A 25441-nucleotide genomic window follows, 5' to 3' on the forward strand; every position below is an offset into this window, starting at 1 on the left:
CACCTATTTTGTAAGTGTTATGGTGTCACCTATTTATTCAAAATTATTAATCTATCCACTTCACCACTGATAACTTTATCAATCAATTTTTCCAATGGGAACAACTTCTCAGACATCAATGACTTTTTTTTTTTGACATCTTTAAGCTCGTATCATTATCACTAAAAAAAAAAAAAAATTAAATTTTATATCAAATAACATATGGCCCACAAGTTTAGATTTTTTTGCTAATTAACCCTTTAAAATACAAGCTTTTTAAATTCAATTTTGATATATAAATTTAAAATATTACAATTGTGTTTGCTCATCGAAGAGATGTGTGTACGTATTCCTAATCTTGACCTCAAGTTTGAGGTTATACTCCACGAAGTCTCCTCAAAGTGAAGGTTAAACTCCACGAAGTCTCCTCAAAGTGAAGGTAATACTATGAGAGAGAGAGAGAGAGAGAGAGAGGGAATTGAATTGCTATATTGCCCTTTTCTACGAAACCAACAAACAAACAAACAGCTTTCGGGCCAATAACGGTCAGCCGGAATAAATTCTCTTTCACGCGCGTTCATACGCCAACCTCAAATTACAACAGAGCGCTCAACAGTTTTCAGATTAAAAAAGGTCAATATTTAGCTCATTAGCACGAGAGAGAGAGAGAGAAGAGATTTTTAGAGTTTTAGAGAGAGAAAGAAGGAGACCATGAACCAGAAGGCCAGCGTTTCCAAAGAGCTCAATGTCAAGCATCGAAAGGTTTACTCAATTACTTGAAAATTTTTATGGGTTTGGATATTTACCTCAAATCTTTTATGGGTTTTGATGTTTACTTGAAACCATTTATGGGTTTGGATGTTTATGAGTTCTTTCAGTTGCTTGAGCTCAAACTCTTCTTTGCTTGAATTGATTTGATTTTCCATCTTCTCAGCTCATTGATTAGGGTGTTAATTCAAACTTTAGGCTGCTTCTGTTTGTGTTTTGTTCTTCGTTGTTCTGTTGATATTAAACCTTGGAGTTTAAGCAGAGCATGGATTTATGATGAGCCTTTACTTGATCAAAAATAGTGACAATATTGCACAATTCTCAAAAGACATGTTTTTTCCCCCATCTCTTTGGCAATTGAATTGTACAATCAAAATCAAATTATTTTTTTTATTCTAGTATTTATGATTTTCGTTTCTGGCCGGAGGTGGCCTCTGGCAGTGATGGCTGGAGGCGATAAGGAGAGAGGAGAGAGTGAAAACTTTATTTGATTTTTTATTTATTTAATATTATTTATTTATTTATATATTTTTTCTCTAAGCATTTTGAAAGTTTTGGAATCAATTCTGCCTTTTCGAAAACAAAAATAATATATGAACAGTTTTGTGTCTCCATTCCCAAAAAAATTGAAAACGGAAAAAGAAAATAGGAAATGGATGCGCTATCCAACCAACGTGCCCAAATAATTAGGTTTGCTTAGGTATAGATGTTTTTTTTCAATATTTTAATTGTGTTAAAAAAATAAGTAAGTAAATTAAATTATTGCAAATTTCTTTTGTTTGGATAAAAAATAGTGACTTTTTTGGACAATTCTCAAAAGACATGGTTTTTTCCATCCCCGTTGGCAATTGAATTGTACAATCAAAATCAGATTATTCTTTTTATTCTAGTAGTTATGATTATCATCTCTAGCCAGTGCTGAAGGCAATAAGGGAGAGAGGAGAGAGCGTGAACTTGTTTTGAAAACAAGTGAAAATACTTTCTTTTCCCGTTTCCAAAAATTTTGAAATCAATTCCACTTTATTAATTATTAGTTTTTTTAAGAAGACGAAAAATAGATTATTTGATTCCCTAGGACATTTCTTCTTTAATGCCTTTCATATAGTTGTTCTAATAGTAGTTCTCTGAATTCATTATTGTTTACCTACTGAATAGTCAATGCCCATGAATTTTGTATGAAATGTTTAGTTGGTTGTAATTATTATCCACTCTTTATTTTAAAAACAAAGAACTGGTTATCATTCATAACTCTGAGCAGTTGTCTTGTGTTGTATTTAGCTCATAGAATAGCTGCCAAAAGTGTTTTAATGATATACTTTGATGTCTTCCATAAGAGTCCACCTTGTTAGTTGTTGTAACTGATGTAAACTATATTTTGGTGGCCACATTAAAAATACACATAGCTGTATGTTATGTTAAATGCTAGAGGTTCTTCTGTCTTCAGAATTGCGTTACAGCCAAAAGTTTTTTTTTGTTTTTGTTTTTGTTTTTGTTTTTGTGTTTTCTGGGTCTGACAGCAAAAAGGTTTCTATGCTTTCTAAATCACTCATAGAAGCAAGTTAACTTGCAAGTTCGATGTCCATGAGCTGCTTCTTCTTTTGCTTCAATGTAGAGTTTTTTGGCAGTAAAAGATGTTGCTATATGTATGTTAATAAGAAACCATCAGACATCAACTCCAAGAAATAGAAATAAGAAATAATGGGGTAATCCAATAAAGAAATGAAGTGTTAAAATGAGAGAAACGGACTTTAAACTAGAAAACAAACTTGCATTAGCATAGGTTATGCTGTTTGACTTATCCTCAGAGCTATGGATGTGATTATGTTAGAATATCCTTTCTATGATATTGACTCGTTATGGGTATACTAAGAAGCCCATTAAATGGAAATACATTTGTATACTTTTGAATTACCGAATTGTTAAATACTTTTGAATCCAATAAGTAAATATGAAGAAGATAGAATGAGCAACACTTGATCATGCTTTTTGGAAACTCTTGCAACTCACCAATCCAGAATTTTCATTGGCTTGTGAATTCTCCTTATCCCCAAAACATTTTCTATTTGGTTTCTGAAAAGAGTTTATTGTACTTTGATTTCATCATTATCTACCAATTCAATTTTTTCTGCTATTCAACTTTCTTCTTTTTTTATGCTATGTTCTAGATATGAATAGCAACAACCCTTTTGGTGTTCTGATTTGCAGACATTGGAGGGGCTTCTTAAATTACCAGAGAACAGAGAATGTGCCGACTGCAAAAGCAAGTAGGTATCTTGGAGCAATATGGACACTAATTTTATAGCAGAAGAAATATCTTGGGTGTTTGGACAATAAAGACGGGAAACAATGAAGACGACATTTTTTAATGTCTCACACCATGATTGAATTTCTATTTCTGTGATTTGTTTCAATGCAGAGGACCAAGATGGGCTAGTGTGAATATAGGAATCTTCATTTGCATGCAATGTTCTGGGATTCACCGAAGTCTTGGAGTACACATTTCAAAGGTGCATAGAGTTGCTTTTTGGTTCCTCAGGCTTCTCTCGGTTTTCTATTCTTTTGAACTTAAAAATGTCAGAATTTTGATTATGGCAGTTATTTTTTAGCCAAATTTGTGTTGTTATATGTAGCGTAGACCTCCACAGTTTTCACATGCATCAGTTATTTGTTCTTAGTGAGTTTCAGTATTTGATGCTAATTGTAAAAACTAAAAGCCAGGAAAATAAATCTATGAAGCACCAACACTTCAAATGGGTGCCGATATGGGACACGGACACATAGGCACATGCTTGTCCATGTGTTGGACGTGCCATGTGTCTTGTCAATTTTTTTAATTATTATTTTTTTTGTAGGACACTTTGGGGACACTTCACGGACACGCGTGTCCTGTATTTAGACACTCTTGAGGACACCTTTGTGAGTTTTTTTAATTTTTTATAATAATTTTAGAATTTTGATTTTGACTCAAAAGTAAATATATGAAAACAAAAAGGGAGGAAAGTGAAAAATAAAATAAAAATACACTCACATATAAATTAATTCCTTTTATATTTGTTTGCCCTTAAATTTTATTTATATACATTGCAAATAAAACATATATGTATTTTCTTTTTTTCCGTATCCCTGCAGTATGTGTATCCTAATCTTTTCAAAATTGCATTGTCTTATGTCCATACCCGTGTCTGTTTCTGTGTCTGCGTCGATGCTTCTTAGAAATAAATTATTGCTTTTGTACCACATCATGCCTAACAAATTTCTATTGATTTTGCTGCAGGTGAGATCGGCCACACTGGATACATGGCTTCCAGATCAGGTTGCATTTGTTCAATGTGAGAACCACTCTTATTTTTCAGGCTTTTAAACCTTTCTGATCATGTTAAATCATTTTTTTAAGAATGTGAAACTGGGCGATTGAAGTCATTTTGATAATTTAATTTGTGGGTCCTTGCAGCCATGGGAAATGAGAAATCAAATAGCTATTGGGAAGCTGAGCTGCCTCCCAAGTACAATAGAGTTGGAATTGAGAATTTCATTCGTGCAAAGTACGATATTGTTGGGTGATCAATATGAAATTGTGTAATATATTCTTGATTCAGAGTTTTGCTTTTTTCCCTTGTTTTGTTCTCAAGGGCAATAACACCCTCTTTACTGTTGATGTGGATCTATCAGATATGTGGATAAAAGATGGATTCCTAGGGATAGAAAAGTAAAATCACCCTCAACTGTAAGAGAAGAGAAGGTTTCGGTTTATAAACTGGGACCTGAAATTAGTAGTGGCATTGGATATTCCAATAGTATTAAACAGTCTACTGATGAGAGGACAGAGTCAAAAAGCCAACCTCAGCTGCCAAATACGACTAGAAGTATTGTAGCTGCAAAAAGTAATGATCATGTGTCCCCTGAAGTGTCTCAGCAGGTAAGTAGAATTTATCTAGTTGGTCTTTACTAATGTTTTTTTTTTTTTAGGCTCTATTTTATTTGTAATGCATTATTGATCTTTTTGTCCATTGATATACTTGTTATAACTGCACGCTTTTTGTAAAAAGAAATGTATTATTGATTGATGAGTTGATTGATGTGTTACAAGATTCATTAATTACAATGCCTATACAATCTATATATAGAAGAAAATGTGGTAGTAGGTGTAGTGGAGGTGATAGTGGGTTAGGTGAAGTGGAGTGTGTAGTGGAGTAGAGGTAGGTGAAGTGGAGTGTGTAGTGGAGTAGGTGAAGGTAATGTGGTAGTAGGTGTAGTGGAGGTGATAGTGGGTTAGGTGAAGTGGAGTGTGTAGTGGAGTAGAGGTAGGTGAAGTGGAGTGTGTAGTGGAGTAGGTGAAGGTAAAGATGGGAAATTCTAACAGCCCCCCGCAAACTCAAGGAGGAGAGAAACTAACCAACTTGAGTTTGGAGAGAGTAACAAAACAAGAAAATACATAAAAATAAAAAAGGATAGGAGACACTGTATGGTCGTGTCAGACCGTTGGTGAAGACACTGTATGGGGTGTCATAACGTTGTAGAGGACACTGTATGGTGGTATCAGACCGATGTAGAAGAGGCATCTCACTGGTGAATTTGAGAAGAAGTACGAACCAACCATTGGTGTCGAAGTTCACCCTTTGGACTTCTTCACAAACTGTGGGAAACTCCGATTTTATTGCTTGGATACTGCTGGGCAAGAGAAATTCGGTGGTCTTAGAGATGGTTACTACATTCATGGGCAATGTGCAGTCATCATGTTTGATGTTACTGCTCGATTGACATACAAGAATGTTCCCACCTGGCACCGAGATTTGTGCAGGGTCTGTGAGAATATACCCATTGTTCTTTATGGAAACAAGGTTGATGTGAAGAACAGGCAGGTCAAGGCAAAGCAGGTTACATTCCACAGGAAGAAGAATTTGCAGTACTATGAAATCTCTGCTAAGAGTAACTATAACTTTGAAAAACCTTTCTTGTACCTTGCCAGGAAGCTTGCAGGGGACCCCAATCTTCATTTTGTGGAGTCTCCCGCACTTGCTCCTCCTGAAGTGCAGATTGACTTGTTGCACCCTCCAAGCCATGGCGAAACAGACAGATCTCTGCCAAAGCAACCTCTTTCTATCTCTATGGCTATGCTGAAAAAGGGTCCTAAGTCTCTCCCTCTCTCAGCTCTCTCTGGTCCCTTCTCTGCACATGGTCCCTTTTTTTTTAATCATCCCAACCATCACGGGGCTTGAAAACAGCACCACCAGCACTAGCAATAGCACACCATCCCTTTCTTTTCTTTTCTTTATTCTCCACTCACAAAACATTATCATCACCTTTTGCACTTCACCCGTTGCTCCACTTTCTTTCTTTTCTTTTATTTTCTTTATTTATTTATTTATTTTCTTATAAAATTAAAAAAAAAAAAAAAAAAAAAAAAAAAAAAAAAAAAACAACAACAACAAACACGGAGGAAGAAGACGAACTGCAAACTCATTTTATTCATATCGGGCCTCACCCCGATCATCATTTTACACAACATAAAATAAAATAAAATAAAATAAAATAAAATACAAACAAAACAACCACACCCACAGTGGGATTTTTCTTTTCCTTCTCTATTCTACTGCAGGTCTCTTCTTCTTACCTTTATCTTGGGTGTCCCGTGCCAGTCCGGTCTCCGTGTTTCCTTGTCCACTGAGCACGTTCACTCCCCCATACTCCTCCACTGCAGCATATGGAGGACCTCCAAATCGGAACATCACGGTGGCCTTCCGCTTCAGCTCCTTATTTTCTGCCCTTAGCACGCTTATCTCTGCTCGCGCATCCTTATACATGCGTTGGAGCAGAGCCAGCTGGGAATTTAAATGCTGCACCTCATTTGTCCTACTCTGCAGCCGGTTCGACAAATTTGTGACCGCCGTCATGGTTTCCACGCATGACTTCAGAGTATACTGATTAGCCTCAATATCAGTTTGCATCGCCATTTTTTGCTCCACCGACCGCATCGGAAAGTTCAATGGAGCAAAACCAGAGGTGTTTGGTTGCGGTTCACTGGCCACCGCACCAGTTATTTCTCTTGTGGGCTCGTTCAGTTCTGGAAAGAGCGTGAGCAGGTTCTGGGTAACTGGACGGGAAGAAGAGGCCATGTTTTTGGGTTGCTAAGTGTTTCAGCGAAATAGCAATTTCAGACTGGTAATGTTCGGAAGGGTTGGTGACAGAATGGCAACAAAGTGTTCCACAGTTTCTCTCTCCGCAGAGGCAGAGTTTTTCAGCGAAGGGTTGGTTTCAGAGGTTTCAGAATGGTATGCCTCAGCCTCAGCCTTCGTCTTGGTTAAATAGCCGCGGCAGCCACGCGTATCGCGCGCCTCTTGCCGCCCGACAAACTGGCACGCCTTTTCATGGCACATCTTTTGATAAAGTGGACACGCCTTTTGATGGCACGCCTTTTTATGGCACGCCTTTTGATGAATTGGGCACGCCTTTTGATGGCACGCCTTTTGACAAAATTGGGCACACCTTTTGAGGGTGCGACTTTTTAAGGGTCCGACAAGACTCTGTAAACTGTCCCGACATTGATTCCGGTTAGCTCCTTTATGGGTCCGACAAGACTCTGTAAACTGTCCCGACATTGATTCCGGTTAGCTCCTTTATGGGTCCGACAAGACTCTGTAAACTGTCCCGACATCGATTCCGGTTAGTTTCTACAAGGGTCCGACAAGACTCTGTAAACTGTCCCGACATAGATTCCGGTTAGTTTCTACAAGGGTCCAGCAAGACTCCGTAAACTGTCACAACATTGTCTTCTACAACGGTCCGACATGACCCCATAAACTGTCTTCTACATCGCTCTGATACCATGTAAAAAGAAATGTATTATTGATTGATAAATATATTACATTCCACACTCTCTTTTTCTTCTTCTTTTTTTTTTTTTTTTGGTATTAAATTATGAGCCAAGAAGCACTGACATTTCTAAGAAGGTGGCATATCTGTATTGTGTCCATATTGGACACTGACACTTATCAAATACTTCCCAACACGTCTTAGAAACTCATCCAAACATGTTCCTTTTTATAATAAAAAATTAGATCCAAACAAACTTCAGACACTTGGGGAGCATGTGTCCATTGCTTAGATGTATAAAAGTAGTTATAAGTTTGAACAAAATAACTTAGGATATAATAATAAAAGAAAAACAATGTAGATTTATAGGAATTAGTGTTATGTTGCATTTATTATTATCTTTGAATGATATCTTGTTATGTATGACGTTTAATAAATTTATAAAACTATACATTTTGTGCATGTTCCCCACGCATCTTGCATTTTTTGAAAATTGTCGTGTCTACATGTTGAGTATAACCTATTTACAAATTAGCAATGCAATGCATCTGGATTTGTGAAATCAGTGTCAATGATGTTTGTTTTGTGGGATATCATATAGCAATATCACCTACTATGGGTCTGAGGGCTGTAGTGAAGTATGGAATTGGAAATCCAGCTTTGATCCAATGCATATTTGACTTTGGTTATGCAGAAACTCACCCATCCTATAGGTTGATGCATTTCATTGGTGATCTTTTTTAACTACTTAGAAACAAATACCAATTTTAGGAAGCTTCTGACACACTGGACTTAATGAACAGGTTACTCAGCATCCAACAAATCAAGAAGTCCATCAGAAATCAGAAACAAAAATTGCAACTTCAAAGACTGAATTGGGAAAGCAGGGAACTAATGCTACCCAGGTTTCTTCATCATCCAAGGTTGATTATGCTACTGATCTTTTTAACTTGCTCTCCATGGGAAACTCCAGCGAAAACAAATCCGAGCCCTCCATTGCTGATGAAAATGCGTGGGTGGTATTCCAGTGTATGTTTCCCTCATTGGCAGTTTCATCTGCTGTTAGTTAATTCTGGTAATTTGATTGCACTGTTACTAACTTACTATAGTCTTGAACTTCCACGACGTGCAGCTCCTGAAACAACATCGACGCCTGGGGAAAGTGAAAGTGTTAACTCAAAATCAGTTGAAATCAAGAACCAATCCAACTGTGGATTTGAGGAATTATTTAAAGATTTACAGTGGGTGACACCCCCCGCTTCTGATAAACCTGCAAAAGGTGCGAAGAATGATGTTATGAATCTCTTCGAGAAGGTATATACAATGACTTTGTTGAATGGGATTTCAAGAAATGTAGAACCGTTAGATCGAAGGCCAGTGTGCTAGAATAGGATTTACTATGCTGACCAAGACATTATGAATTGATTTAGAGGGAGCTAGGGAGGAACAAATTTTTGCACTAAAAGAATTTGTTCCCTGGAAAATTGGAAACAAAAATTTGTTTGGTATATTGTTTTCGCTTTTCATAGAAGTGTAATGATTCCAAATATTTTAAATATGAAAAAAAGGGGTTTTCCTCTCTCCCCCACGGCCTCTGGCCACCACCACCATCCACCACCTCTGGTCACTGGTCACCATCAACCGCCGGATGGCTGACCTTTGGCGACACTGGAGACTAACTTCGGCTGCCACTGCCGGCCACCATCTCTATCAACTCACCAAACATGTTTTTGTTTTCATTTTTTTTTCCCCATACGCTTGTGGGTTCAAACCTGAAAGCGACCAATTAGTGCAAATTATGCAAAGGTTATGTCAGGAAATAGTGTACTTTTTTGTGTGTGTGCGTGCGCGTGCACACAAAACAAAAACTTATTTCCTGTCTTACGTAAACCAAAAACAGGAAACAGACAACATTATCAAACAACCCCTTAAGTTCTGTTTTTAACCTACAAAGAAGGCAGATAATTCTTGGAGTCTTTGACCTTTATCTTCTTTTTCTTTTCTACAGTCCAGGATTGTGTCCCCATTTCCAGTCCATCAACAACAACTTTCAGTTCTGCCTCAACAACAGCCCTTTCTAATGGCCTCTGCAGCGAAGTCTTTTGGAGGTTCCCAAACACTTTATGGGAATATAAATTTGCATGGCCCCAATGGCGTACACTTTCCCTTTCGGAATAACGGAATCAATGGCAATCAAGTCCCCGGAATGATGATGCCTATGGCTGGGCTACAAAAACATATGCAGGTCAGATTCATAATTTTTTTTACTGAATGAACTTTGATGTTCAGTCTTTAATGTTTTTGCTATTGTGTTTTTAGATGGGAAACACACAACCTTCATTTCCTGCAAGGAGTGCTGCTACTTATCCAACATACAGGTATATACATATGCTTGTATATGTTTCATTATGTTTATATTTTACTTCTTGAATTTTTTTTTTCTTGGTAAATTACTTTTATTGTACAAAAAGCTAATTGGGCATACCCATTTAGGGTTTAGAGTATAGGGTATAGGGTTCGATCAAACAAAGAAAACAAGAAGCTCAAAGAACCTCACCAAGACAAGAACTGAACAAAAACCACCTACTACAAGCAATCAAGACTTTAAGAATCTTAGAAGAAATTCCCCATAAGATACAAAGATGCCTATTCATCTATGTATCTTCAACATTCCTCGAAAAACACAACCTACTTCTAATATCCGTAACAATTCTAGCCAAAACATCCTCAGGCTCTGAATAAGGGTGAGAAAATTTTAGAGTTCCTTTTAACCCAAACATGATGTATGAGACCCAAGGAATGATATGGAAGGGTAATAGAGTAATTTCACATTTGCAGTTAAGGGTATTAAGAGTATTCTAAGTTTTGTGTCACTTCTTGTTAAAAGACAAATACTGACAAGGGGTGGAATGTAATTTCACATTGTATATGTTAAGTGTTTAAAACATATATCTCACATTAATTCTACAAAATCTGTTTCAGCATGCATACTACGGGGCCAGTAGCTCCACAAAGCCATATAACAACCAATGGAGCCAGCACACATTCTTCAAAGATTCCAACTCAATTGGGAGGAGATTTTGATTTTTCATCGTTAATGCAAGGGATGTTTACTAAACGATGAGCCATTGCACGAGTCAATGAATGAACTGATGATTGTTTTTCCATCCGGGAAAAGGGGAAATCTAGATTTCCTGGGAAAATATTGTTTGGGGATTGCATTCTTTGTTGGAAGCTGTATGCATGCTTTGTAAAGGGGTGGAATCAGTTTCATATTCAGGTGGCATTCTCATTTGTACATTTAAATGCATTCATGCAATAAAATTGGTATTCAAATTGCTTCATTTGATCTTTTTTAGAAGATAAATGATGAGATGATTCTAACTAGGGATAAATTACACTAAACCTCCCTGAGGAACAAATAAATTATAACTAGCTCCACCATTTTGATATAATTATACCATATTTGATTGAAATATAAACTTCATGTCACTTTGACTCTCACAGTCAGTAAAAAAGATGAAAATGATATCATCATTTTAAAAATAAAATACCTATTTTATCCTTCATTATTATAATGTCTAAACATTATCTACATTTAAACGCTCGTTTCATGTTTAAATAATACACACAATTGAGAGAGTAATTAGACAAACTCATTAGGCAAGATGGATGGTAATTGTGTCATATGACATCAACACATATTTAAGTGCAAAATACTAAGAATCATATAGTATTTCATCACCTCCATTAACACTGTTAAATTTGCCATTATTGTAGAAAATGTCAATTTAATTTTGTTAAAACTGTGAAGCTAGCTATAATTTCTTTTCAACCCTTCTAACGAAAATGCTATACATATAATGTTTGCGGAATCATAAAACATTTGAACCTACAATGTCACTTTCTGATGTAATAAGGCCTCCTGCAAAAATGTACATACAGAAGTTTCATCGATGTGTCTAAAAATACAATGTCCTTTCCTCCAAAAAAGAAAGAAAAATACATTAAACCAAAATCTTCATATATATTTGTTCAAAATCTTCAGACCGGTGCCCATCCACCTCGCATTTTCCTTTTTATTCTCTCCAGTGCATCAAGATGGGCATCACCGTCTTTATCTTTAGCAGTGTCATCTCCATTGCTGTCATTGTCAGCCTCATCCTGCTTCAAACCGCCATCTGGAAGCTCGATATCCTTGTGATTTGCAGCAACTTTTATCCCTCCATCCGTCTGAGACTCAACTCTGGAGCTCGCAAAGCCTACCTTCCTGACACAAAGCCATTTCAACATCAGGAACCCTGGCTTTTTTCAATGCGTCCATTGTGTCAAGATTTGGCTTGTTATTGTTTTTGCATCAAATATTCAGGAAGGAAGAAATGTGTCTGGAAGAAGAATTAAAATTAGTAACAATTTAAACAAGTGAGCATGTAGAAACAAAAACTATAAACCTAAGCTCTAGAAAAAGAGCTCAACCACAGAAAAAGACCAAGAAATATAATGTATGGTTTAAATTCATTCAAAGTGTAATTTATCAAAAATAAAAATAAAATTCATTCATAGTGTAAGTCTCACCACACAAGTGTTGAATCTAGACCACACATTGTTTTTCTTGATATTTTTCTGTGTTCAAGTTCTTGGTCCCTAGCATGATTGTGGGTAAATAACAAAGGCCATGCTGCATAGCTTACAGCAGGGTTTGGGAGAGGTAATAGGTAGGCAGTCTTACCCCCACCTTTTTGTGGAGAGGCTAATTCCTGTGGCCCGAACTTTTGCCACAGTGCTGGAGGCAAATAGCACTTGCCATTGCACCAGATTATGACCTCTATATAAGAGAGAATATTTTAACACCATTGAAAACAAAAGCACAATGATTGCAGACAAAATAATTACACCTTAATAAAAATATATCACATTTTCCTATGGAAAAATATTAAGTTAACAATTAAAGGGATAGTTAGTTGGGGGCAGTTTGTAAAGTAAATATCTGATGGCGAAGGCATTGCTTTATTTTATGGATTTGAGGTCATACCGATCCTGCATCATTTGGCAGCCCCACTTTCCAAGTTATTGCCCTGAAATTGGCTTGATCAAATGTTTACTTGATACTGCAATTATTTTAGATTAGATTTGAATTCATGTGAATTCTATGGTGGATCCTTGTCTCATCTGAACCGCTCAGCTCATTCCTCAGACTCGAAGCTAAAATCTGCTGTTACTACAAGAAAGACAACATAAGCTGTCAACTCCATAAAGCTTACAATTTTTTAGGATTATGAACAAACTTTGTAAATTATATGTACTGACTATTTGGGTAATCATGACCAACCACCTCATCCTCATCCTAAAAAAGCAGTATTCATCAGATTAAAGCCCTCCTGCAGCAACCTCTGTGGTTATTGTAGGACAATCTTCACTGTAATTAAAAAGATTAAATTCTATCGTATACAAAACAACAACTAGAATATTAAGAAATAAAGAAAAGGAGAGAATTTGTTTGATTACAAAAATCAAACTCGAAATAAAAACAGATTTTATTTTGTTACAAAAATAAAATTAAAATCTGATTTAAATAAATAATAAAACATTGAAAATAAATTAAATAACTTACTTGATTTAATTTTTTCGAATTATAATCTGATCAAGTCCAGTGTTTGACACTGTATCCTTAAGACAGATTCGTCCTCTCCACAGTGCTTTCAGAAATTGGACGTCTATCTCCCAGGATGAAATGATCTACTACAAACAATAGCAGCACTACAAATTGTTTGCCTAACGAACACAGTAAGTGTTTATACTTAAGACAGATTCGTCCTCTCCACAGTGCTTTCAGAAATTGGACGTCTATCTCTCAGGATGAAATGATCTACTACAAACAATAGCAGCACTACAAATTGTTTGCCTAACGAACACAATAAGTGTTTATACTCTCTCTGACAAGAAAATAATGCAGCAAAATAAAGAGGATGTTTGCAAAATTATGAAAGACGAAAATTAGAGTTACTAAATCCAAATGAGGGCTGTCCTATTTATAGATGTAATGGTGGCTATAATTTTTGAATTGAATAGGTATAAAACCTGTTGGTTTTGAATTCAAACAGATTTGAATCTGTTGGATTACAATTCAAACAGATAACAAAAATGGAAAGGGCCTTGTTTGGGTGTACAGGAAATCCAGATCAGATTATTTCCGGTTTAATACGGGAAGGGCCCTGTTTGGATGTACAGAAAAACCAAACTAGTTTAATTTGAATTCTGGATTTTATTTTACCAAAAATAAAATTAAATTCAAATGTTTTTGACCCAAAAAGATTAAGTATTGGGCCGGACAAGCCCAACCTCACACCACGCACCCGCGCCCAAGCCCCGGCCCAGCACGCCCGAACGGCGGCGGCGCGCGATTTTTGGGTCCAATGGGTCTAGCCCATTTTGCCCATAACTTCTCCCTCTAAAACACTTGGGTACCCCTTGGGGTACACCCCAAGTACCAAACCCAAGTCTTATAAACCCATTCAAAACTTCCCATCAAATCAATGTGGGACAAGCCATTTTACAACCTTAAGGAATTTCCACCAAAACTCTATTTCCATGGAGCACACTTTGGCTTTAATTTCCCATTCACTCGGTAATGGTTTTGAGCAACCAATATACCACGTGAATCACAACGCGGCATAGAATGCATTACCACTTTGACCCGTGAAAATCGACGCACGGGACCCACCTAAAAAATAGGCCGAACTTAGGATAAAATTCTGGTTTTACCCAGAATTTATAACCATTTCCAACAATTATACGCATAGAAGCTAAAAACCCAACCCATAAACCTAATAATGGCCTCGTTGGGGAAGTGGCTATTTTAGTAGGCTATTTGGCTTTTTTGCTATTTTAGTAGGCTATTTTAGTTTTGTGTTTGGGAAGATGGGATGAATTTTTAGTTGAGTTGTTGTATTGAAAAGTGTGTTGAAATGATGTTTAAATTTAAAATGACAAATTTATCCCTAAAAATATATTTTTTTAAATTGATATCAAGGGGTAAAATGGTAATTTATTTATTGATGGAACAAGTGTTATAGCTGACAGTGTAGGCTGTGCCTACACTGCCGGCTGTGCAGAATAATTTTTTTTTTTTTTTTTGAAAAAAGTTCTAACAGTGTTGCTTTTGAGCTAATTTCTCAAAATAGGCTATAATAGCCTCATTTTGGACTTCCCAAACAGCGCCAATATTTCCTTGCTTTTCACCTTTTTATCTCACTAGTGGGAGGGTCCTCATATGCTAGACCTAGACCCCAACTTGGCTTAAAACATATACCGAGCATCATCCATCCATGATAAACTTAAAATATACCCTATATCAGGGCACCAATAGAATTACATTCAGGCAATCATATAAGTTAAGCAACTAAGGCAAACAGGAACACATGTAAGAACATACAGTTGACAAATATCAAGGATAAACATAATGCGTGAGATCACTGGTCTGGTGAATGAGGGTTATGCTATGAAGCATGGGTACTCCACAAATATTGCTGTATGAGTACCGGGTACTAACCTGTATGCAAAATAGGTATCTGATATGCGAAATATTTTGGATACGGAGATGACTACGGCTTGGGTACGTTTCGGGTACATGATGTATATGTTTCAAGTACTTTTGTGGATACTTTCGGGGCATAAGTGTAATTTTCAAAAAATATGGGGATATGGAAACAATTATATTGTGCTTGTTTTTTAAAACTTCCAAAGTATATGGTATTTTTGCAATTATAAAAAATATGCAGGATTATTTTTTTGACCATTACAAAAATACTTCGATTATTTTTTTTCATTAGATTTTATTATTATTATATTTGTTGTATCAGTACTACTATAATTTATAAAAATATTTATTTTTTCCGGATGTACCAAACGGTACCCGTATTTTACTTTTTTAAGGTTTTCTGCACCATCGTACCCCATTCTCATCCGTACCACACCCATTCTTCCAAGCGGCTATGCCGAACATTAAATGATGTGATTCAAGTTCATACTATAAGCATATGGCTGATGTAACTTTGCCAAAATTCTTATATATAGCCAACCTGCCATTACTGGATCATGTGCCTGTGAAATCAGCAAACGGCCATGTTAACCAATTCAGATTGTTGGCCAGAAATTATGCATAAGACAACTTACAACTCTCAAGGTAATCTCATATATAGTTCGACCTCCACTGACCACATACAACTCCATAGATAATTTATCAGCTCAGTATGATTAGGCAACTAACGACAAGTAGTGGTTGGAGCATATGGACACTGTGATTACCATATAAGGGTAAAGAGGGTAAAAGTTTGCATACCACTTCAACAGCATGCTCAAATAACTCTCTTGCATGTTCCAATTTTGATTTCCCATATCTTTTCAGAGACTTGGAAAGATAAGTGAACACATGCGCTTTACATGCGAATATTTAAAAATCTTGATGCCTCTTTCATATACCTTGAAGGCATCCTCAAAGTGTTAGTGTTCCTGGTAGCATAGTTAATTATGATTTGTGGTGTGGCTATTCTTAGATCTAATATGTTGGTGATAATTACAAATAAAACACCAAAAAATAAGAATAATAAAAATTAAAATAACTATTGTAAGGGCTGAGGCGCGGGAAATTCGCTTTCTTTAAGGAGATTCAAACCCTTTGCGGTTAGACAAAGTCTCACACCGGTGCAGCAAAAAAAATCTTGACTTGTCCTCCCAGGATACAACAACCCGACTAAGTCATATGATTCACCAATACTGCACAATTGGTTGAACCCAAAGATTTATCACATACACCATTTTTTATTTGCCTGATAATCTTACACTAGACATAACAAAGCAACAAAGACTCCTTCTCCTATATATCAAGATAGGACATTAGCTCAATATATATAGAAGATAAGGCTTGGAAGGTTTTACTTGGTGATTAAGAAAAGGATAAAGACTTGGAGAAGACTTGATGAGGATAAGTCTTGGCGAAGACTTGGAGAAGACTTGAAAGGATAAGAATGGGGAGACTAAGACCAAGACTTGGCAAAGACTTGACAAGGACTTGGAAGGCTTAACTTGGAAGAAAAGAAAAGAAAAGAAAACCAACTAATAACACATTATAATATTAAAAAATTTGCGAACATTCCCCCACCTATTTTAATATTATAGGTAACAAAAACTGACATTATTAGGTAAATAAGGATATTATGCATCATGGTAGGTGTGCTCTGCATTGAACCTCCATTAGTGAAACAATAATAGCTACTCCAGAACTAATAGTATGCTCAGCATTGAACTATGACTACTTAAGGGAAATAAATAATTATTGCACACACATAATATTCCAGGTGTTCACAAAAGCTTTAAAAGCTAGCACATTACGGCCTTGTGCGATCCCAGGATTCATGAGTGTGTTTGAGAATTAACCCAAATCTCATAGGTAGCGGCCTCACTACCACACTCACATAGGTGAATTCTGTCAAGGGTGTTCCTGTAACTATGACACCCCACTCAATAAGAGTTACAGAAATTCATTAAGAGTTTTTTAATAACTTAACCTCTACAACGTTACAGGATAAATGTACTTACATCATAGGGATGGGTAAAAAGCAATTTAGTACATTTCTCATGGCCATCATATGATCGTTTTTCTCATTGAACCCAATTACAGGATCTCTGGTCTCTAGTTTGAGTATCTTCATACATGGCTCCTGCTATATTCAATGGGCTTCAACCCCATCCCCCTCGATGTATTCCAGACTCTATCCCTTGCTAAGGCCTTAGTTAATGGATCTGCAAGATTATCACCAGATTTAATATAATCCGCATTTATGATGCCATTATTCATATAAGATCTCACAGTACTGTGTTTTCTTGTGATAGGTCTGGATTTACCGTTATAATAACGGTTATTAACTCGACCAATTGCTGCGGTGCTATCATAATGAATCAATATAGGTGGAATCAGTTTTTCCCAACAAGAGATTTCATTTAACAAATCTCTCAACCAATTTGCTTCTTCACTAGCTGTAGCTAAAGCAATAAGCTCAGCCTCCATTGTTGAATTAGCAATAATGGTTTGTTTTTTCGATTTCCAACTTATAACACCACCTCCCAATGTAAACAAGTAACCAGTGGTTGATAATGAATCATTGGACAAGGTATTCCAATCGGCATCACTGTAACCTTCAAGTACTGTAGGATACTTATTATAAAACAAGCCATATTTTATGGTACCAGATAAATATTTCATACTCCGCTCAATGGCTAGCCAGTGATCACTACCAGGCTTGCTAGTAAACTTGCTAAGTACTCCAACTGCATAGACAATGTCGGGTTTAGTACAGTCAGTCGCGTAACGCAAGCTACCAATCATACTAGCATATTCTTTTTCATTAATTACATCCTCATCATTTTCAATAGGAAAGAAACGTACATGAGGATCAAAAGGAGTAAGAACATGCTTGCACTTATAAAAATTATATTTTCTCAAAATTTTCTCAATATAACGCGACTGATCAAGAAATATACCATCACAGGTTTTGGTAATTTTCGTTTCCAAAATATAATTAGCCTCACCAAGATCTTTCATATCAAAATGGCTACTAAGCATATTTTTAGTTTCCACGATGATATGCAAATTAGAGCCAAATATAAGTAAATCATCCACATAGAGGCTAATAATGACATGTGAATTTTCTTCAGATTTATAGTAGATGCATTTATCACATTTATTCGTTTTATAGCCATTCTCAATCATGCAGGAATCAAATTTCTCATGCCACTGTTTAGGGGCCTGTTTTAAGCCATATAGGAATTTAATTAGCTTGCACACTTTGCTTTCTTGACCGGGTTCCACAAAACTCTCAGGTTGATCCATATAGATTTCTTCACCTAGGTTTCCATTTAAAAAGGCTGTTTTAATATCCATTTGATGAATTTTTAAATCATGAATTGCAGCCACTGCAATTAATAATCTAATGGATGTGACTCTAGTAACCGGAGAAAATGTATCAAAAAAGTCAAGATCTGCTTGTTGTTTAAAACCGTTTACAACATGCCTTGTTTTATATTTATCAATAGTTCCATCCGGTTTAAGTTTTTTTCTCAAAACCCATTTACAGCCAATAGTTTTATAACTTGGTGGTAAATCTATTAATACCCAAGTTTTATTGGATAATAATGATTCCATCTCATCATTTACAGCCTCGTTCCAAAAAACAGAGTCAGGAGATGCCAAAGCTTCTTGTAAAGTTAATGGAGTTTCCTCCACATTAAAAACATGATAATCAAGGCCAAAATCTTTTTCTAATTTGGCTCTTTTACTCCTTTTAGGTTCAAAAACTACAGTGTCTTGGTTTTGTAAAAGAGGAGTAGAGGAACCAATTTCAGATAAAATATTTTCTTGATAATTTTGACCCCCACCATTTTTAGATTTAAAAGGAAATTTTTCTTCATGAAAAATTGCATCACCTGATTCAAAAATTATTTTGTTTTCCATATCAAAAAATCTATAGGCTGTACTATTTGTTGCATATCCAAGAAAAGCACAAGTGGCAGCTTTCACACCTAATTTAGGTCTTTTAGGGTCCACAAGTCTAACAAAAGCTAGACAACCCCAAATCCTTAAATATCCCAAATTTGGCTTATGCCCTTTCCACAACTCAAAAGGTGTAACTTTTGTTTTTTTATGTGGCACTCTATTCATAACATAACATGCAGTTAAGATTGTTTCTCCCCACAAATTTGAAGGAGCACCTGCTTCAATTAGCATAGCATTTGTTAAATCAGTTAAAGTTCTATTTTTCCTTTCTGCTATACCATTAGTGCAGACACCCCATTTTTGACCGCCCTCAAGACTTAGACGTCATTGTTTGAACACTCGGTGATCATCCTTGTTTGTGTTCGTCTTGAGTTCCCGGAGGTCTCGGCTACGCGCCTTGCCTCAGGATCTCTCGACTCGACTGTTTTGTGTTTAGTTTTGCACCAAACACTTGTGTTTTTGCTCTTGAGGGCAGGGAATGGCTTGTTGGCCATCCCCACACTCCACCAGCCATGGCTTGAGGCCACCGGCCACTGGTTTGTTGCCACCGGCCAAATGTTTGGCCGACCGGCACTCTTTGCAGTCGACCGGCCATCTATTTTGGTCAAATTACATTTTTGGTTGGCCGACCACTGTGCATCTGTTTTTGGCAAATATTTTGTGCCAGCTGTGATAGTTGGCACCCATTTTGCTCCCCTCCATACACATGTATTGAGGGATCTCTCTCTTGACTAGCTTACTTGAGAAGCTTTGCAAGAGTGAGCTTTTATAAAGAAGAAGCCTCTCCTCCCTCTTCTAGGGTTAGAAAGAAGCTCCAGAGGTCTAGTTTTTTTTAGGGTTAGAAGTGTGTCTATTCTATCTCTATACTTTCCTCTCATTGTGTATAAGTGTGTGTTTGTTCATAGTTTTGCATATAAACACCTACCATTACACCTTCCCTTAATTGCTGAGGCTTTAGAGGGTTGATCTTGGACTTTTTGAGCTGGTTTTGATCCAAGAAGAGGTCTGACCTTGTGATCTTGGAAGTGTTCTTCAAGGGTGAGTGTTCTTGCCTTTTATTCCCCATTTTTGCATAGTTTTTTTGCTTATCTTGCAACTGTTTTTAGACTTTGCATATAACTAATAAAAGTCTTGTTTTTACTTGCTTATAATAGTTGTTTAAGGGTGTTTTGTTGTTTGGGGTTGTTCGACCCCTCTTAGGGCTTGTTTGGCCCTATTTTTGTGCTATTTTGGTGAGCTCCGGGACTACCTTGTTTGGGCCTCCTCACCGCTGAAATCTTGAGGGATTTCAGTGGTGAGGATGGTGGTTTAAGGTCCTAAGAAGGGGAGGGTCATCCCTTCTCCTTGTTGTCTTCAAAAAGTGCCATTTTAGCCTCATGTGTGAGCACCATTTTTAAGTTCATGTTGGCCATGCCTTAAGTGTTATTTGTACTTATTTTGCCATGGTATAGCACTGTTTTCACTTGGTTTAGACACACCATGCTTACTTAGCATACATGTCTTGTAATGCCATGAATTGCCTTAACATGCCTTATGCTTTGAGCCTTGTTTCTAGCATGTTTTTGGCTTAGCTTTGTGAAGCTTTTATGCTTGTTTTAGCATGCTAAAGGTCTGTTTTTGGTCATTTGGATTGTCCATGCCTTGCTTTGTATAGCTACTATGTAACCTCTCTTGTATGCCTTAAGCATTGACCCCTCTAGCATGCCATCCTTGCATCATTTTAGTGGTTTGGAACCATTTGCCATGCCATTTCAGTCCTTGTGGTGTGCTTGTATGCTTGCATTTGATGCCCTTTTAATGTGTTAGAGGTTTGGTGTTTCATGCTCCATGTTTGTGCTATTGTGTATGCCTCTAGGATTAGATCATTTAGATGCCATCTAAGTGGTTTTTGGGGCCTACTTTTGCATGATTTGAGACTGTTTTGATTCACTTTGATCATTTGTTTCATGTGTCACATGATCATGGTTTAAGTCATTGGGCTAATTCCAAGCTTTTATGCATGCTTTGCTTGTTTTGATTAGTTGGTTTGGCACATCTTTTCATGATTTTCAGAGCTTATATTGCTTGCCATATGCCCATGTTTAGCCTCTTTTAAGTGTGCTTAGAAGTTGCTTCTTTATGCCTAAGTGATGAACCATGTTTGCATGCATGATTGTATGTTTAGATACTTGGTTCAGGACATGTTGTTGCATGCTTGAATGGTGTTGCATTTGGCATAGTTGACCTTCCCCAATCGTACCCAAGTTCCCGAGCCGAGGCAACTTTGGTAATGACGGACATATGGCCTTAGGCAAACGAGTCAGGGTTTCCTGAATTCCCCCATTAAAAAATATTTAGGTGGCGACTCTGTATCTGGCAAAGCAGTCCATGTTTGGCACTTCTTTTCTAAAAATCTGTTTTCTCAAAAAGATTTGCTGGATTTGGACTCTTTGGTTCAGACTAAGAACTGTGACACAAAAAGGAGTCCGAACTGTGGTGGCATAAAGCCCGAGGACGCGTCCACAGTTTCTGGCGACTCTGCTGGGGAGTTAGAGAGCTTGACTCGAAATCGTGATATCCTGTTTTGACTACACTTATGTGTTTCTTTGCATTACATGTACATTGGTGCGCCTAGGACACCGTGTTTGCCATCTGCCATTCCTAAACGGTTTGCCGGAGGCTTGTCTTGTCAAGGCATGACCATAAGGCTGACCGGTTATGGGCTCTGACAATATGGGAACACAAACCCCGGTTTTACCGGGGCACCCTTTTTGACCATTCGACCTAGTGCATATTCGGAATGCATAGTGACCATTCCAAGCTAGGACAGGTTGCTTACTCGATGTTAGGTTGTTTGAAACCGCTGTGTGCGTAGTGAAACCCTAGCTCCTACCAAAATAGGATAGGGAAACCCTACCCCAACATAAGGGTGTTTTGGCTCTCTCTTACTTGCTATGTGCTTTTAGGAATCTCTATAGGAACGTACATACCAGTTTGCAAGTCTGGGGCATCAGGCCTAAGGGCATCGGTATCAGAATTTGAGAATCGGTTATATCCGCAGGTATCAGATTCAGTGTTTCGGGGCAGTGATTTTGTGGAACAGTGATCAGTGGTAGAGTACAGTTATTCGGCTGCGCTTATGTCTGTTCAGTTGGGCTGAAATACTGTTTGCTTTCCCTTTCAGTTCAGAGATTTGGTGTTCTTCCTCGCTGAGGCAAGACAGATATCGGATCCATCGATCACCGGCTGCATCGTCTCCGTTTGGTTCAACGGACTTATGACGACCTAAAGCTCAGAGGAAATTGTGGTTATGGCAGTCGCGTTAGACCAAGGGATCATCTCGCAGGATGAGACCAATGTTGATGTACCGCAGCCACCCAGGTCACCTGCTGTACACCCGATCTGGACCCCCCCCAGTTGTATCAGGCTCGTGAGCCCACCACGTTTGAATTAATGGGAATGATCGGCGACCTCCAGAGATCCGTGGCTGATCTGGCCTATGAAATGTCAGCTTCGCCACCAGCCACATCATATGCCGGGAATGTTGTACCACAGGAGCCCCCATTACTGGGGCGGATTGTGATTGAGCTCAGCCAACCAGAGGTTGCCTCTAGCTACGGTAACAACGTGTCAACAATAACCGGGTTTTGCTCTGATATAGTAACCCAAACCCTCGATCAGACTGAGGCTAGAGGTAAGAACAAAGTGGGAACAGATGCTGATCCCGTTGGACAACTACTGTGGGCAGTCAAGGCTTTGAAAGCCGGGGGAATGAACAAGCAGCAAGTGTTCATAGTCATGACTATGGCTGTGGATGATGCTTTCCCCACTCCAACCAAAGGCAGTTCAAGCTAGGCAGAAAATTGGGATAGGCCCCGTCATGCCAAGACAGTTCCTTTCATTCCCAACCCTGCACTAGGGAAAGATCAGAAAGCCAAGGCAGTGCCTGCCGACCCTTTTGCTAGTACATCTAGCAAGAACCCTCAGACTTCGAAGTACCTGCCTCGAGGGCGCAGAGTCTTTCATGCCCTCCACATGCCGTTGTCTAGGGCATTTCAAATTTTGGCTAAAAAGGGACATCTTAAACCCCTCGAGCCTCGGCCTCTCCCGAACAATCTCCCTCTCTCACATGATGCTACCTTGTACTGCGCGTGTAATAACCCTCATCACCGCTTACCGATAAACATTGATTACCATCAAACTGAACTGATTATGACTGATAACTGAACTGATTATAACTGATAACTGAACTGATTATGACTGATAATTAAACTGATTAAAGTACTGAACTGACTGACTGAAAACTAGAACTGGATTGACTGAGTATGTATGTTAATTTGTATTCTATCTGTTTGATTGTTTATTTGATCTGTTCATGTTTTATGTTTAAACTGTTAATTGAAGGCCTTATCGGCGGCCGAACCGGGAATTGATTGATGTTTTACGATCATCATAATTTATGTGATTTTATGGTGTATTTATCTGAAATTTGATTTAGTATGATTAAATTAGATTAAATATTGACTTAATGCAAGGTTGCACTTATTTACCATTTTGCCATGGTAAGTGGCCACTACCTATACATCTTTGAGCTCATTACACTTAACCAAAACAATTCATCAGCCTTTCTCCTTGCCATTGCCGACCATAGAGAGAGAGAAACTAGAGGAGTGGTTTTCATCTCAATTTTGCTTGTAAATTGCTTGGTAATTGAAGGAATTGGAACATAGGTTGCAAATTAAGCTTCCTCACCTTGTAACTAAAGCTCCAGGTAAGGAACTCAACCCCTCTTTGTTGTGTTTAAGCTTATTCATGCAAGATTCTTGAGCCTCTAGTGATTTAAGTCTAGAATTGGTTCATTGTTGTTGAATTGAAGCTCATTCCATGCATGCATGTTTGTAATGTAGAGGTTCGAGTTGTTTTCATGGCAAAGGTTACATGCATGTCCATAGTTTTGTAATGGTCCATGTTTTCAACTTGTTTTTGGATCAATTGGCTCCTTAGAGCATCATGCATGTTTGCATGCTCTCCATGTTCATGAAAATGGTTTGAAATTGAGTTTGAATTAAACACCCTTGGGCTTTGATTTCTCAAAATTGAGCTTTGAACCATGTTATTCTATGTGTTTATAAATGTTTTCCAGAAAATGGGCCCAAGAGGATCGGTTTTGAGTGCTTTGAAACTTGGTTTGAGCTTGGAGGTGCAATCTGGGTTTTCCAGATTTTGCACTTCCGCTCGAGCGGAGAAAGTGGCGCTCGAGCGTGGAATCTGAGCATCCAGTAGTTTTCTCTGCACTGTTTTACAGTCCGCTCGAGCGGAGGATTGGGAGCTCGAGCGGAGGCATGTGTCTCACGATCGAGCGGGCATCGAGCGTCCGTCGAGCGGAGATTTCACCCATCCAGTACTTTTACAGTACGCTCGAGCGGAAAAGTTGACGCTCGAGCATGTACCTTTGTTGCATGTCCGCTCGAGCGGGGAAACCTGAGCTCGAGCGGGACTCTATTTTCTGGAAAAATCTGAAAATGCTTTTAAAAGTGCATCTCTGCATCCTCATCCCATTCTAGACGTTCTTAGGCCTAGTTTAAGACATCTTATTGAGGATATAGATGTAGAACACACCGAGGCAAATTAGGGATTAAGTTATTATCTTTCCCAGCTGTGTAGCTTAGTGTGTTCAATCTGTTAACTGTGTAGGGTTGGCGACTGGGGAGACGCTCTAGCATACTGTAGCCCAAACTCTGTGAGTAACGATTGTGTAAAGATATGTTCAAAAATGATTACTTTCTGAACAACTGAACTGTACTGTTTCTGAATTGAATACTGTTAATTGAATGAATGTATGTCCTATATTCTGAACTGTATTGTGGCATCCTTAGCACCTACTGTTTACTGTTTACTGTTTACTGTTACTGTTACAGAGATCTCTGTCGGTTCCCTTGTTGGAACCACTACTGTTACTGACTGATGGCCATCATTTACTACTCGGTCTTTTAAGACCTACTGTTTACTGTACTGTTATGCTAATGGATGTACCACATATGACTGTACTGACTGAACGACTGAAATACTGTTTAAATGAACTGTTTTCATACTGTAAGGACATTCATTCTTAACCTCTTTACGCATTATGTTATTCACTGGGCTTTAGCTCACTGCTCATATATATATGTAGGTGTTCAGGCACCAGACTGCGGCTAGGAGCGTCAGAGTTACTCCAGTTTTGTCAACCCAGCCTATGTGCCTCACTGCGAGGTTCCGAGCCTATCGTGTTAAGGCTTAGGGGTGTTTTAAGATTCCTCCCCTTCTTTACTGTCTTACTATTCCGTATAGACTGAATGTTTACTGTACTGTTATCTA

General features: G+C 37.9%; 1 protein-coding gene, 1 long non-coding RNA gene and 1 pseudogene across 4 annotated transcripts; 2 read left to right on the forward strand and 1 right to left on the reverse strand.

The window, feature by feature from the left end:
* Nucleotides 1-229: 229 nt before the first annotated feature.
* On the forward strand, nucleotides 230-10901 carry LOC114260836 (ADP-ribosylation factor GTPase-activating protein AGD5). Of its 2 annotated transcripts, none has more exons than XM_028201017.2 (11): nucleotides 230-741; nucleotides 2953-3011; nucleotides 3164-3254; nucleotides 4022-4076; nucleotides 4199-4289; nucleotides 4417-4663; nucleotides 8361-8586; nucleotides 8690-8871; nucleotides 9566-9802; nucleotides 9877-9935; nucleotides 10540-10901. In XM_028201017.2, the coding sequence occupies exons 1-11, from the start codon at nucleotides 691-693 to the stop codon at nucleotides 10679-10681; spliced, it is 1440 nt and encodes a 479-aa protein (XP_028056818.2). In that variant the 5' UTR covers nucleotides 230-690; the 3' UTR covers nucleotides 10682-10901. The 2 variants fall into 2 exon arrangements, with proteins under 2 accessions (XP_028056818.2, XP_082744708.1); XM_082888582.1 differs by having other exon boundaries at nucleotides 273-741; nucleotides 2913-3011.
* Nucleotides 5243-5963, forward strand: LOC145798997 (GTP-binding nuclear protein Ran1B pseudogene; annotated as a pseudogene). Its single transcript, XR_014340912.1, has 2 exons — nucleotides 5243-5260; nucleotides 5298-5963. The product of XR_014340912.1 is annotated as a GTP-binding nuclear protein Ran1B pseudogene (transcript).
* A 480-nt stretch (nucleotides 10902-11381) lies between the features above and the next one.
* Nucleotides 11382-12260, reverse strand: LOC145799018 (uncharacterized). Its single transcript, XR_014341003.1, has 2 exons — nucleotides 12133-12260; nucleotides 11382-11942 (listed from the first exon to the last, which is right to left on the reverse strand). It is a non-coding gene; the product is annotated as an uncharacterized LOC145799018 (long non-coding RNA).
* Nucleotides 12261-25441: the final 13181 nt, after the last annotated feature.

The sequence above is a fragment of the Camellia sinensis genome, chromosome 9 (assembly GCF_055761805.1).
Source record: "Camellia sinensis isolate YWXY chromosome 9, ASM5576180v1, whole genome shotgun sequence".
Classification (NCBI taxonomy): domain Eukaryota; kingdom Viridiplantae; phylum Streptophyta; class Magnoliopsida; order Ericales; family Theaceae; genus Camellia; species Camellia sinensis.

Bases quoted from the DNA above. Each gene is read 5' to 3' on its own strand.
- LOC114260836 (XM_028201017.2), top strand. From the start codon at position 691: ATGAACCAGAAGGCCAGCGTTTCCAAAGAGCTCAATGTCAAGCATCGA. The intron at 4,290-4,416 runs GTACGATATTGT...TGGATCTATCAG, and splicing joins GAGAATTTCATTCGTGCAAA to ATATGTGGATAAAAGATGGA. The intron at 8,872-9,565 runs GTATATACAATG...TCTTTTCTACAG, and splicing joins TTATGAATCTCTTCGAGAAG to TCCAGGATTGTGTCCCCATT.